This window comes from Oryzias melastigma, linkage group LG11, assembly GCF_002922805.2.
Source record: "Oryzias melastigma strain HK-1 linkage group LG11, ASM292280v2, whole genome shotgun sequence".
NCBI lineage: Eukaryota > Metazoa > Chordata > Actinopteri > Beloniformes > Adrianichthyidae > Oryzias > Oryzias melastigma.
The window spans coordinates 20096670-20110022 of NC_050522.1; the positions used below are offsets into that span (position 1 = coordinate 20096670).

General features: G+C 38.7%; 1 protein-coding gene across 1 annotated transcript in view; it reads right to left on the reverse strand.

Moving 5' to 3' along the window:
- LOC112136948 (beta/gamma crystallin domain-containing protein 2) overlaps positions 1-12676 on the reverse strand; it is a 40024-nt gene extending 27348 nt beyond the window's left edge. Inside the window, exons 1-3 of the mRNA XM_024259004.2 lie at positions 12388-12676; positions 3870-3969; positions 2457-2594 (exon numbers count right to left, since the gene is read on the reverse strand). Coding sequence (XP_024114772.1) covers positions 2457-2594; positions 3870-3969; positions 12388-12566 — 417 coding nt within the window. The 5' untranslated portion in view covers positions 12567-12676. The remainder of the gene's footprint in view (positions 1-2456; positions 2595-3869; positions 3970-12387) is intronic.
- Between the last annotated feature and the right edge of the window lie 677 nt (positions 12677-13353).

Here is a 13353-nt window from a genome sequence, read left to right on the forward strand (position 1 = left end):
AATACATTAACCTTTGTTTATGTGCAGGAAGTCATTCTGCATTCATGTGGCGTTGGAAGATTTGTCATTTTTCCAACTCTGATAGTCATTTTTCCAATAATTCCAACACTGCATGAACGCAGCATTTCGTTAAGTTTTACTTGTATATATATTTAATCAAAGTTATACAGTTAATAAAAAATAAAACGTGTTTTCATCCAGATTTGAGGTTACTTCTTTCTCTAATGAGGCAGATTACCAAAACATCTGCCAGAAACCCACATATCTGCTTCTGATCCGGCCCTTCTGTCAAAAATGTTGCCTCGTTTCCACTGAACGGTCCAGTACGATCCGATATTTTGAGCGTTTCCATTGTAGTCTGCTTTAAAAAACAAGACGAAAATGTACAAAAATCAGGTAAATATTGCTTAAAATAAGAAATATCTGCCAACAGAACAAGAAAATTTACCCTTTCAGGACTTTTCAAAAGAAGTAGAAATATCTATCCTAATCAGAACCACAAATATCTTAAAATTAGTATATTTTTACTAATATCAAGCTCATTTTGACTAATATAAGTATAATTTCTAACATTAATTTTCTCAAAATGTTCACAATTATTCTTTAATGATGATTTTGCTAGTAAAGTTATTTTGACATTATGCTAACCACTAGGATCCGTTTCTTGAGACCAGCCAAATATACTAAAAACAATAGTACTTTTCTATTCTTAGAAAAAAAAGACTGTTGTTAGCACTATTCTTTTTTCGCTATGCATGATAACTTACTTGTCAAACATCCGGTTGGCCGGATCCAGACCACCAGATGGTTTGATCTGGCTTAGAAATGAAGATAAAAAATTATAAGGATGTTGAGGGAAAAAAAGCAAGTTTTTAGCCCATTCCTGTGGCAAGTTATGGTTATTTAAAAGAAATGGCTGCAATGCGCAATTCTGCCACTAGGAGCACCAAATGAAACACAAAACCAGTATGACAAGAGATCAAGAAATAATTATAATAAACAATGTAATAAGTGATTAGGCTAATAGGATTGTTGAGGCATTTTTTTCCTACTGAGAAAAAAACAAAAAAAAAACAAAGCTGATGTTACTGGTTAGGCCCATTTGAGATCAGATGGGTTGAATGTGGCCCCTGAACCAAAACGAGTTTGAACTAGACTGTACTGCGCAACTCCTTACTGCTCAGTGGAAACGAGGCTTAAGAGCCTTTCATGCCCCACAAGTCCAAAACTTTGCCCACCCCTGATGAAAATGCACGTAAATGCACGTTTCAGGCCATTGTGTTCAAAACTCATGTTCATTTTTTAAGACCGTTTTTTAGGCACTTCGTACAAAACGCACAGCCACTGAACACATGTTGAAAGTTGAACCAGGTCAAACTTCAACCAATCAGGGACTTTGGTAGTAATGTACTGATGGCATCCCTTTTAGTTCACGGAAGTGCCAACAGTTTGAAAATTGAACATGGACAAAAATTATTAATTGCGTTGTGCCCAGATGGAATCCTACGAAACCAAGTCTTTCCATATATCGGAATAGAGCTGACAAAGAAAAGGCCGGAGCAAAACTCATGAAATGTTGCACTAAACATCTTCCAACTATAGATGGCAGAGAAGCGCTAGTATTGGGTAGCGACGGTCCAGTGTGAACACAGGGGGCCAAAGAAGGATTTTCTTGAACACGCGTCCCATGGGTGCCGTGTACGTAGCTTAAAAGTTAAACTGCTATTGAATGCAGGTCAATCTTCAAGCTATACAGAGAAAGTACTTGACTCCACCCCTCATGATGTCACTACAATTTATTTACGACTATTTAATCAGTAGACCTCAAAAGTTGGAATATATGAGGAGGAAAAGTGCTCGGGAAAGGAGACGCAGACTGTTTACTGACGATGTTCTTTGCAGATGACACCATCTTGAGACTTCTTTTTTCCAAAATGTCCATGACCACAGTTTTATCCTTTAGTCTGTTAATACAAGAACGTTGACCAGTATATAACTAACTTTTAGAAGATGAGATCCATAGGAGAAAGTCTTAAGTATAATATTCCAATCTGTATTTTATGTGACATACTGACTCTAGTGGGGTATGCATCTCTGATAGGTTAGTATTTCCTACAAACACAAAAATCTGTCAACATATTCTTCATTTCCAGACATGCAAAGACCTCTAGTATCTCAACCACATCTGCATAGGACCAAGTTGGAGGTCCACCTGTCATTGTGATGGTAATCCTGAGCAACATTTGAAAACATACTTACGGACGATTAGAATGAAGAAATTGAGGTGCTTGATCCCATAAGATAATTTTCCCCCAATAATCTACAGTCTGTTTTTATTGTTTGGAACTTGTTTCTTTGAGTTTTACTTTCATACATGCCCTCTATGGAGATCACTGATCTGTGTAGAAAACATACAGGTGATGAACCATGAGTACAAGGCAATAGGAAGTCATCACCTCTTGTTCGTCCAGAACAAATGTGCTTTTCGAGAGCGTCTCCTCGTTCTTCTTCTTCCTCTTTTTCAAGCCAAAAGAGAAGGTAGCAAACCTTTTGGGCTTCCGTAGATCCGACTCAGAGTAGCTGAACTCTTTGGCCTAGAAGCAAAAGATACACAAGTACGTGTCAGCGCCTTTTTTTTATTTGTAAAACCAAAGAGGATGATGATTGGCGGCTGGCATCTCAAACATTTTCCAGAGAAAATAATTGCCCTTTGTTTTAATTGTTGGCCTCCTGGCACAGAAGCTTGTAATCAAACGTCATTCCTGGCATTCAAAGCTGCTACACCCTGAGGAAACACCAAACCTGAGGAACACGATTTTAATCAGCCTTCAGGAATAACAATCAGCTATTTTGAAACTATTTAAGGGGCAAATCTGAACTGCAGAGAACCCAACAGTCTGCTCATCAATCATGACCCTTCTCCAGAAGGTTTCTGAAATAATTGCAGATCTAATAGCTTTAGAGAAGTCAGCGATGGACAACATTTAATACCTGATCGTCAATGGCTTTTAGTCAAACCTTTATGGACGAACGGCGATTTCACACAAGAATCCAACCTGGTCTTCAAGATCTGCTTGTTTTGCAGCCGTCCGCACTCACTATAGGATCTTGTGAGTCCACATTGTGATCAAGTGAGCAATCCTGATCCAGGTGGTTAGCAAGTCAGTAGAGCAAGAACACCTGAACAAGTGCTTGGACTGTTTTCGTGCTCTCCGTGTACAGGAGGTTCTGGTGAAAGAGCAGCTTATTGTGGTCGAAGCCATCTCCTCTTCCTGCGTCTTCCCAAACAGCCGTTCATCTGGATCTACACTTATAAACCTGATCCTGCTCAATCAACAACATGGAGTAATAGTGCCCTCTAGTGGAAGCAGTAACTATCAACTTGTGGTAAACTTCTGAAGAAAGTTTTACTTTCAGGGAAAGGAACATCTTCAGATAATGAGATGTGTCAATTTTTTTATGAAAGATCCTTTCAACTTCCTTTAGGAAAATAGAGAAGAGCTCAAATGTTTTCTATTCTCATAAACTTTTAGAGAAACTAGAACAAAATGGTCCAGAATGCTTCATAAACATCATGACAGAAGTTCATGAGTCAAAGAGACGTCAGGAATGGCCTTTCAGCCTCATTTCTATGTCATTTTGGACATTTTTTTAGTCACATCTCATACAAAACAATATCTAGAATCCCTTTCTGTTCCATAAAACTTCAGAAGGACCATTGCTTCTACCAGGTGATAGGTTTGATCTGGTGAAACTTTCGCATAACCCCCCCCCCCGGCTTTCATCTGTTTTCTTTGATGTTTGTTTTGTTTTTTCCACCCAAAGTGGAAAACTTTCATCTTCAGCAGCTTGTCTTCAGCCCCACTGACTTTTGATCTGGGCGTGGTCCCGTAAATAGTGGAAGACTTCTTCAGAGTGGTGATGTGGTCGACCTCCACGGGTTCAGCAGGACTCTTGGACTCTGAAGCACTGATGAAGACATAGAAAAAAAAAAAAGTCTCAGTGACAGGCATAACAGGCATAAGTCAGAACTACCCTTATGGGTATATGTGGGCTGTCCAGGACATATAAATGGCCCACAGGAAATATCAAGGTCCTAAACCATTGAGTAAACCTGTAGAATGAAAATGTTCATGGTCATAGTTTTCTACGGGCGTGCTGCGGGCAACAGGTCAAAATGAACACTTTACAACACAAAGGTCAGCAAGGGTGAAGTAGGTGGGACGGAGGCATGTCGTATGGATTTGTCATGTTTTCAACCCCATATCCCTACGACTACGTAAGGATCCCATTAGTGTTGTTCACATGAATTGCCATCTTCGATTTTCAAATGGTCAATCTGCCAAAATTGACAAGCATCCCTTACAGATTCATTGAGCCAAATCTGGTGTTTATGTCACAATTTACAGCATCAGTTCTGTTATCTGACCCACTATGTACAGGTGCATCCAGCCAAGACTTTAGACAGCTGTACTATTAAACAATCGGCTCAAAAACGTGCTTCAGTTTGGCTGATTAGGTCAGAAACTCCTTTTTACTTCTTTTGTAGCCGTAGATTTAAAAATAAATAAATCATTCATTATTCTAATTGTTATGAATCATGGTCAGACAAAATAATGCAATTTGAAAAAGCCACAAGCTCTCCGCTCCATTCTGGGGAATTCACTTGGAGACTAATAGATCCGTGTACATCCAGCTCATCTGAGCTGGAATCTGACTCAAAACTGTACCGCTGGATTTAAGATCTAAACCAGATCCTACAGGGAATGGGGTGATGAAGTAGTTGGAGAGAGCTGCAAGATGTTGATCCAGTAGGTTTAAGACCATTTTATTAGGCCTTCAAAAACCTTGAACTAAAGTCATATGCTGTATTAAAACAAGTCTTGTTGTCAGAAGTGGGATCAGAGACAGAAAAGACGCAGCCGTGGAGTTTCTGTTCTTCAGACACTGTTATAGTTTTTCTTTTTCAATGACAACTGGGAACTCAGAATTTCTCTTATTCTAATGAGAAATTTTAATAAAAAGATTTATTTTTAGATGTTCATCCACCCATAAACATGATGTAGGTGGAATTTGGTCCAGAATGCCAACATCTAGAGGTAGGGTCTTTGCACCATTGAGTGAAAAAAAACATTTTCCTCATTTATCTACCAGAAAAAAATTGTTTGCTTTTTTTTTTTTTAACTCAGGAAAGACTACTCAATGTCTCATCATCAACCTGGGGATGTTCCATGATGTCAAGGGCGGAGAAAACACGAACCTCACGCATCCCATCCAGCTCTGAGGCAGAACAAACACAGGTGTGGGTGGAGGGCACTGTTGTCAGTGGAGGAGATAAGAGGATGAGTCACCTCTCTGATCCATGTGATGTGTGTTTACATGTCAATGCGGAGTGAACTTTCAGGAGTCCACCTTCTCTGGATGCAGTCCAGTGAAGACCACGTTTCCTCTTGAAGATCTTTTATAACGAGTTCAAAAGCCTTACTTTCACTGAGCAGTCCAGTACGGTGCGGTAAGGAGTGGTACAGTACAGCCCAGTTAATTCTGGTGTGCCGCGAGCTCGTTCTGTATCACACCATCTCCAAAGGATGGTTAGGAACGTTTGCAGTTCCACCACAGACCAGAACTTGCTGTGTTTGCATTTTCAATATAGACTCATGACCAAATGAGTAGACAGGAAAACCCAAAATCTTAAAAACGTTGGAAACGTTAGCTTAAAAAAGCGGTGAATTGGCGCTTGCTCATGTCATCCCTTTCTGACAATCAGTGGACCTACAACTGATGCCCCCCCCCCCAAGAGATACGGGTCAGTACAGTTTAATGGGTCCATTTTACAATGAAAACCCTCAAAATACCGGACCAGACGGTACCGGACCGCTCAGTGGAACTCAACATTCCCTTGTTAAACGCAAGCTTTAGAGATGAACCCATTTGATGCCAACGTCACTAAACATCTGGATTAATGTCACATCTTACTCTGATAGTAACCCTTTCACAAGTTCCAGTGTTGACATTCTTTCGACTATCGTAACTCTTCAATCGTTTATGCAATTAACGTAATTCCAGCTGATTCTGACATGGAGATAAGTAGCTTTCCGTATCAGCTTTGCACCGATATGCAACACATTACTAAGTGTAGCATATTAGCGTAAAACAGCTTTTCTCCGCGACAGAATCGGCTCACTTACATTGATTTCATAAGGACTTCGCCACTGTAAAGTGTTGCATATCGACGCAAGGCCACTTTTCTCCACATCAGAATGAGCTGTCACTCAACAATTAAAGGGTGTATTATTCAGGTGTTGTCAGTGATATCTGAAGGTTTAAATTGCATTGGGTGTAAATTGTAATTGTTTTTTATAATATAACAACGTTTTAATGCTTTAGAAAAACAAAGGTTCCTGCGTCTAAAGAAGTGTTTCCAACTCTGCAACTTTCTCGATAAATTTAACGACCTATTTTCCCAAAAGTGACTTGCGACAAAATCTGGCAACTTGTCCTGGTTTCCGTTTTTGGAGATCCACGGCTTCAGTCTGTTTGAGGCAGTTAGTTACTGAACAAATGGAAGATTCAGAATAAAACTCTAGTTCAAGTTGTTTCAAACTCCTAAAGGAACTATTTGGAGCGCGGAAATGTGCACATCTAAACTTTCAAACCTGTAACTTTTTTTTTTTTTTTCACCTTTTGCTGCTGTATTCAAAATAATGAAAATGTACTCAAACATCAGTGTGCACTCTGGGTAATCTGTATGCAAACACCAAGACACTTTCCATCTGCAGAGAGCAGATGTCCCGGCTGCAGAGTACACTGTCCTCTCAGAACTGGTGATATCTGATAGAAAAATTCAAACTCATCTGACACATTTGCAGACCAAGAGGAGCCATTTTGGATTCGCTGAAATGCTCCAAAGTGCAATAGTTTGTTTTTTAGTTTCCTTTTTTTTTATATGTAATCTCAACTGAGGTTTGGTCATTTGTTTAGATTTCATTTTTTTTAGTATCTTATGTATTTTACCATCTTTTGTTTTAAGCTAGTCGTGTGTGACATGACTTGATAACTCTTTTGGAAGAATTGCACTATGGCAGATCAGGGGAGGCGTCGATATGTCCAGTGAATATACAATCAATGGTTTGACATGACTGGCTGAATTTTCTGAGAAAAAAAAACTTGTACTATAGCAGATGGAGGGAGGGGTGAATTTTTTAATAAAAAAAAAAAAACTAGAAAGTTTAAACAAATGATGAGAAGTAGAAAGGGAAAAATAATATTCTGACCCCTCAGAACATCAAGATAATATATATATATATATAAATGCTAAAACAGAATTTGTTTAATTTTAATATGCTAACGGTGTTTCACTCTAAGCGAAACATTAGCAAAGGAATGTAGAGACCCACTAAAAGTACCAAAAATATTCTTAGCAATGCTAAATGAAATGCTAAGAGGCTAAATTAAATGCTAAATTACCTAAACAAAAGATTACACATACAGCTTAGCTTCTAGCAATGCTAAAAAATAACTTTATTTTTCAACAATGCCAAATTAGCTAAAGAAAGTTGAGAAAAAAAATAAAGATTTCTAAATCTAAATTATGAATCTGTAACTAAATGGTAAATAACAAAAAGAAAACACAATTAAAAAGATGAAACAAAATAATTCTACTATATTACACTCCTGATGCTAAATGCTAGCTTTGCCCAAAAAATTAAGAATGAAAATTAATTTACGATGCTAACCAATGCTACATTTGGTAGGTTAGTACTATATAAGGTTTGAAAAAAGCATAGGATGAAACAAAAACTAGAAAAAAAGCAAAACAATAATTTAACCCTTTAAAACTGGCAACAGGAAATAACACTTATATTTACCACAACTCTTGACTTCTTATATAATTAATGTAATTTCATGGAATTCCGAAGCTAAGAAAAGTGTTGCGTATCGTTGCATAGATACTTTTCGCAACCCTCAGAGTCCCCTGGAATTGAGTTTATTGCATAAACACTTTATTAAAGTAAAGTTCTGCATATCAGTGCGAAGCTGCTTTTAGAATCTGTTGGAAATATGTTTACTGCTCGTATGGTGGAATATTTACGGTAATTTAAAGAGCATCAGCACTGCAGCTAAAGCGCCAGTGTTAAAGCCTTAGCCAAAGAAAATACAGTATATAGATCCTAAACCGACCATTTTCTTTGTCTTCGTAGAAGCTTTTTTGGCAAAAAATAGTGAAAATTCAAGAAAAGTAAGTTGGCTACAAAGAAAGACCAATTGTTTGTTGTGAAAAGAAAAAAAAAATCTTACACAGAAGGGCCCAGTACTGATCTTTGGGGTGCTCCCCGTGGTGAAATAATACATCATACATTGTGGGTTTTTTCCATTGCATTCTGTTTTTCACAGACGTCCATCTATGATGAACATTAAGGACCTATTACGTCTTTTTAACCCTTTAACACCTGAGGCGTCACTTAAACAAAAAATCTTAAACATATTGTAACATTTTAACACGATCAACGGAATTCCAGCAGATTCTTAAAGAGAGAAGTGTCAGAATCTGCTGGAAATACGTTGAGAGGGATAACATGCAGAAATCTGTGACTAAGAAATACTTTTTGGCCCCTTGAACAGTTCCAGCATTTCTAGAGCCTTAAGGGCTTCTGGCGAAACATTCCTCAACAATGAGTTCAGCTCCAACGCTGTTACCAAACTGTATCCACAGCAGCACCTTTGTCCATTGAACGCACAGACTGTCAGGCATGCGGCGAGGCAGGTTTTCTCGTCCATTAATCAATCGATGAACCCCTTAGCTGAACAAAAGGCACAAACTCAGGGCGTCACCCCAGACCCCCTCCCACAAAGAGCCTAAGATGGTTCAAACTCCTCAAAAGTGACTGACATCAACTTTCATAGCCGACCTGGACGTTTTTCCTTTCTTGGACCTAAAAACCTTCAGTTTCTGTACACAGTTTAAAACACAAACAGGTTTAGTCTTAATCCTGGATTTAGACCTCAGAGGGAAAGGCTTGTGCGTCCTGTGTTTGTTCTTAGAGCTGAGGCAGTCCTTGCTCAACTTTTAGTTCAACCTGTGCAAACACTGTCACACAGTTGCGCTGACCTGCTGGTTTATTGCATCAAAACTTTTACTTTTGAACCTCAGCTGAACTCCATGGCGCCTCCAAGGGGGTGTGGCTGCTCGTCTTCAACACCTGCGTTTTATGACCAGGAAAGTTCACAATGGGCTGTAAAAACTTGTGATCACAACAGACGGCACAGACTTTGCTCCAACACAAAGAGGCCAATCTCAGTTGGCCATATGCTTCTTTACATAAAGAGAAGGAGCACTAAACTGCTATCACATCGCCTTTACCTTATCTTGACCTTCACCCAGGTACAACCATGTTTTGCACCGCCACTTTCTCAAGAAACAAACTTAAAAGGGACTTAAAGGTTATTCAAAAGACTTTCAAACGATTATTTGTACATTTCCATAGATAAATGTTGAATATCTTAAAAGGACGCCCATGCTAGATCTAGGAAAGGTGGCAAGGCAGGGCAGGAAGATCATTGACTGCATCTCAGAACTGGACTGAGTGACCCCTCCCTCCTCTAATTCCAAACCGGAAAGTACCCGCTGGTTCCAAGAAGCCAAAATCCCACAGACTTCAGAATAACCGTTGTTGTTATGCAACATACTGTTCGAGTTATAAACTGACTAATTTGGATCAAAGTATGCGACAGAGCGGTTGCCATAGAAATGTTGACTCAGACCATTTAGGACTAATCGCTACTTACTGACGACAACTGTCTGCAAGATTGCTAAAAAAATGGTGACTGAATTTTGTTGGAGCCAGAAGTGAACCGCTTCCATGGGCTCGGTCCAGTTCTCATTTACAGTCAATGGTATGAATTCAACAAATGACAAAAAGTACAAATTTTAATCAGAGTTATGACTGTATAAGCAGAAACTGAAGTATTGGAGGCTAAAACTTTCACAGTATATCAACTCTTTCACAGACCATGTTTTTCCTACATTTTCTTAGACTTTTATTTCAAAGACCAATGAATATTATGAGTCTAGAGTTGTTCATTTGGGTAAAACTACCGTACTGGTGCCTTTTCCCCTGTGGTATTTGGTAACTGAAGCCACTTTGAGCTCCACCTTTCATTGTGACGCCAAAGTCTTTGGCCTCAAGGCTGCAGCAGTGACCTGGCGGGCGGTACAAACCGATATCCTACCATTTATGCGACGCATTCATCCTAATCTTCCAACACAATGTGTTGTCTATAGTAGAAGTCCTCACTTTTCCATAGATTTATGCACACACTCAATGACATATGTTTTCCCCTTGAGCTATTCTAGGTACGTTTACATTAAAAGTGGGGTCATCTGGACCCCATAAGAGAGCACAAGGGTTAATGGGATCATCATTTGAAATCCTCATATTTATGTACATAAAGATTTATCGTGAATCTGAAGTAAATCAGTCAATTATTTTGAATGAAACTGATAAGTTTAGATGAATATGTGACATTTCTGCAGGATAAAGAGTTTCTGTGTCATTTCATCTTCAACAGCCTGTTGAATTGGACCGGTGTGTTCATAGTTGTCATGTCATCGTCGCATGGCGTGCTGACAACAGAGACGTATGTTCCGTTTTCGCATCTGCTAGCGGAGTGTGGCGCTCGGGGATGCAACAGAGGATGTTTGATTGGTTGTGCATGTTAATTGATATTTCATGGTGAGGAGGATTATGGGCTAGCAACAAATAAAACAACTTCCTTTACAATTGACCGGTTTACCGTGATCGATGTATCGAAAACCTCTGGTCTATAGTAACTCTCTTTGACTAATTTCAAAACACTCTTACATCCTTGTATCCACTATATAATTATTTTTCTTCTTTAAAAACACACTCAACTATTAAGAAATTCTTCCAGCGGTCTTTTTTTGGGGCTTGGAAGAGGGAGAAAAAAAAATAAATAAATAAAAAAAAATAAAATCGATTAATCAATTTGAATCGATTTAAGCTCAATAGATCAATAATCAATTCAAAAAGATATAAATCGATTTAGCACATACAGCTGAACTCCGCTAGCTTGATGCCAACGTTCCACAGAATTGCCCATAGGCCGCTAATGCTAACGTTCGGTTGACCAAAAAATACATTACTGACTAAATGAACATCTTTATCTATTTACAGGCATTAATTTTCCAAACTCTTTAAAGAAAATATTTTTAAAGTCACGATTTGTGGTCTAAAACTTTGTTTTTTTCCCTCATACTGCCGTCTTCTTCTTGAATAAAGTGTACTTCTATAGCGCGATTGCCACCTAGTGGCCAAACTTTGTGAACAATCTTTTCTTTAGAACTTCTCCTTTAGAGAACATTTAACTCTGTATGCTATTAACAATCTCAATATTTTACTAATACATTTTACAATATGTGAACTGTATCAGATTATTATAAATATATTCAAGTTAAATAGTAGATTTTTAAAGTATTTCTAAACAAATATGTATAAATCTGTAAACTTAGAATTCAAGAATCGAAAGAATCGGGGGAAAAAATCGAATCGAATCGATTCAGGCTGTTGTGAATCGACTCGAAACGTTTCTGGAAATTATAACCGATATCCAGCCCTAGACTTTTTATTAAGATTATCCAGTTTTTTAATCCAGAATTTGGGAGGAAAAAAAAATTTAAGATGTCCTAGAAAACTCGTTTTCTAGGACATCTTAATTGTGGGCTGGACTTTCCTCCTCCCCATTGCCGAGAGCTCGCTGTTTACATGCTCTCCCACTAGCTTACAGCCCCTCACACCCCCAACCTAATATTAACGGTGTAACAAAAATAGCAAGGAATATGAGAACAGTTTTGAGCTTATGGCCCGCCCAAACCTAATTTCTACGTCACAAATACTATCTTTTTCAAACGGCATTTTTTTCATCTGCTCCTGAGTATCAGTGATTTGAACTGAGAAATAGTCAAATACTATTATAAGCTTATTTTTTTAAATAAATGTCCTCCATTATGAGAAAAATGCCACAAGAAAATGTCAAAAACACAATTTTGATCAGAATGAGTCTTTAAGATCAATCAATAAGAAAAAAAAAATCATATTTTTGTATTACATGTTAAATAGCTGCAAAAAGTTCTGTTTATGTATGTCTGTGAATACTAATGTGAATAAATATTAACAGATTTAGAAGTAACAACCATTTATTAATGACTAAAACATATTTTTTGTTAGTACACATCCATTTATTTTGTGTTTTAAGAAATGTGTGTATATTATTTTTAAACAAACGCTATTTTCAGCCCTCAGAGATCAGCAGCATCTTTGCATGACGTCATCGCGCACGCATCAGGAGCACCTGCGGGCGCGAGCTTACCTGTCCGCGTGCCGGCCCTCGTCTGCTGCCCTCTGGGAGTTCTTCGCTTTGATCCTGAGCTTCAGCAGCTTCGGCTTCTTCTGCTCTCCATCCGCCGTGCGCGCAGGCGCGCCGCGGCCGCCGTCGCTCCTGGAGAACAGCGCCTTCAGAGAGCTTCTGCCGGAGCTCTTCTTCGCCATGTCGGTGCTCGTCGGGGTCCCGGCCTCCTCCCGCAGTCTGCTGCTGCTCGCTCGCGCCCACCCGCCCCACGCGGAGAAACCTGATCAGGGTGCGCGCGCGCCGCCTCTCTTTAGTGGGCAGCGCGCGGTGCTCAGGTGTGGCGACACGCCCTCATGAAGCCACGCCCTCTCGAAGAAACCGCCCTCTGTAGAACCACAGGTGATGTTTCCCCCAAAGACTGTATATAAGAATAACTGGATCAGACTTTTCTCCCAGCTAAAATGTACACATAAAATACTTGCATATGCACGCAAAATACTAATACCTGCACGCAAAATACTTACTTGTGCAGACAGAATATCATTTTGTGCACACATAATACCAGTTAGTGCACACCAAATACTTATTTCTGCATACAAAGTATTTATTTGTGTACACAAAATACTAATGTGTGCTCACAAAATACCATTTTGTGTTTACAAAATACTTATTTGTACACACAAGATACTAATTTGTGCACCTAAAATACTAATGTCTTCACCCAACTTATTTGTGCATGCAAAAAAAACTAATTAGTACACTTAAAATACTTTTTTGTGCACACAAAATACTAATATGTACACACAAAATACCATTTTGTGTACACAAAGTACTTATTTGTTCACACATACTACCCATTTGTGCACACACAAAAAGCAAATTAGTACACATAAAATACTTTTTTGTGCACACAAAATACTAATTAGTGCACACCAAATACTCATTTCTGCGCACAAAGTATTTATTTGTGCACACAGAATACCTATT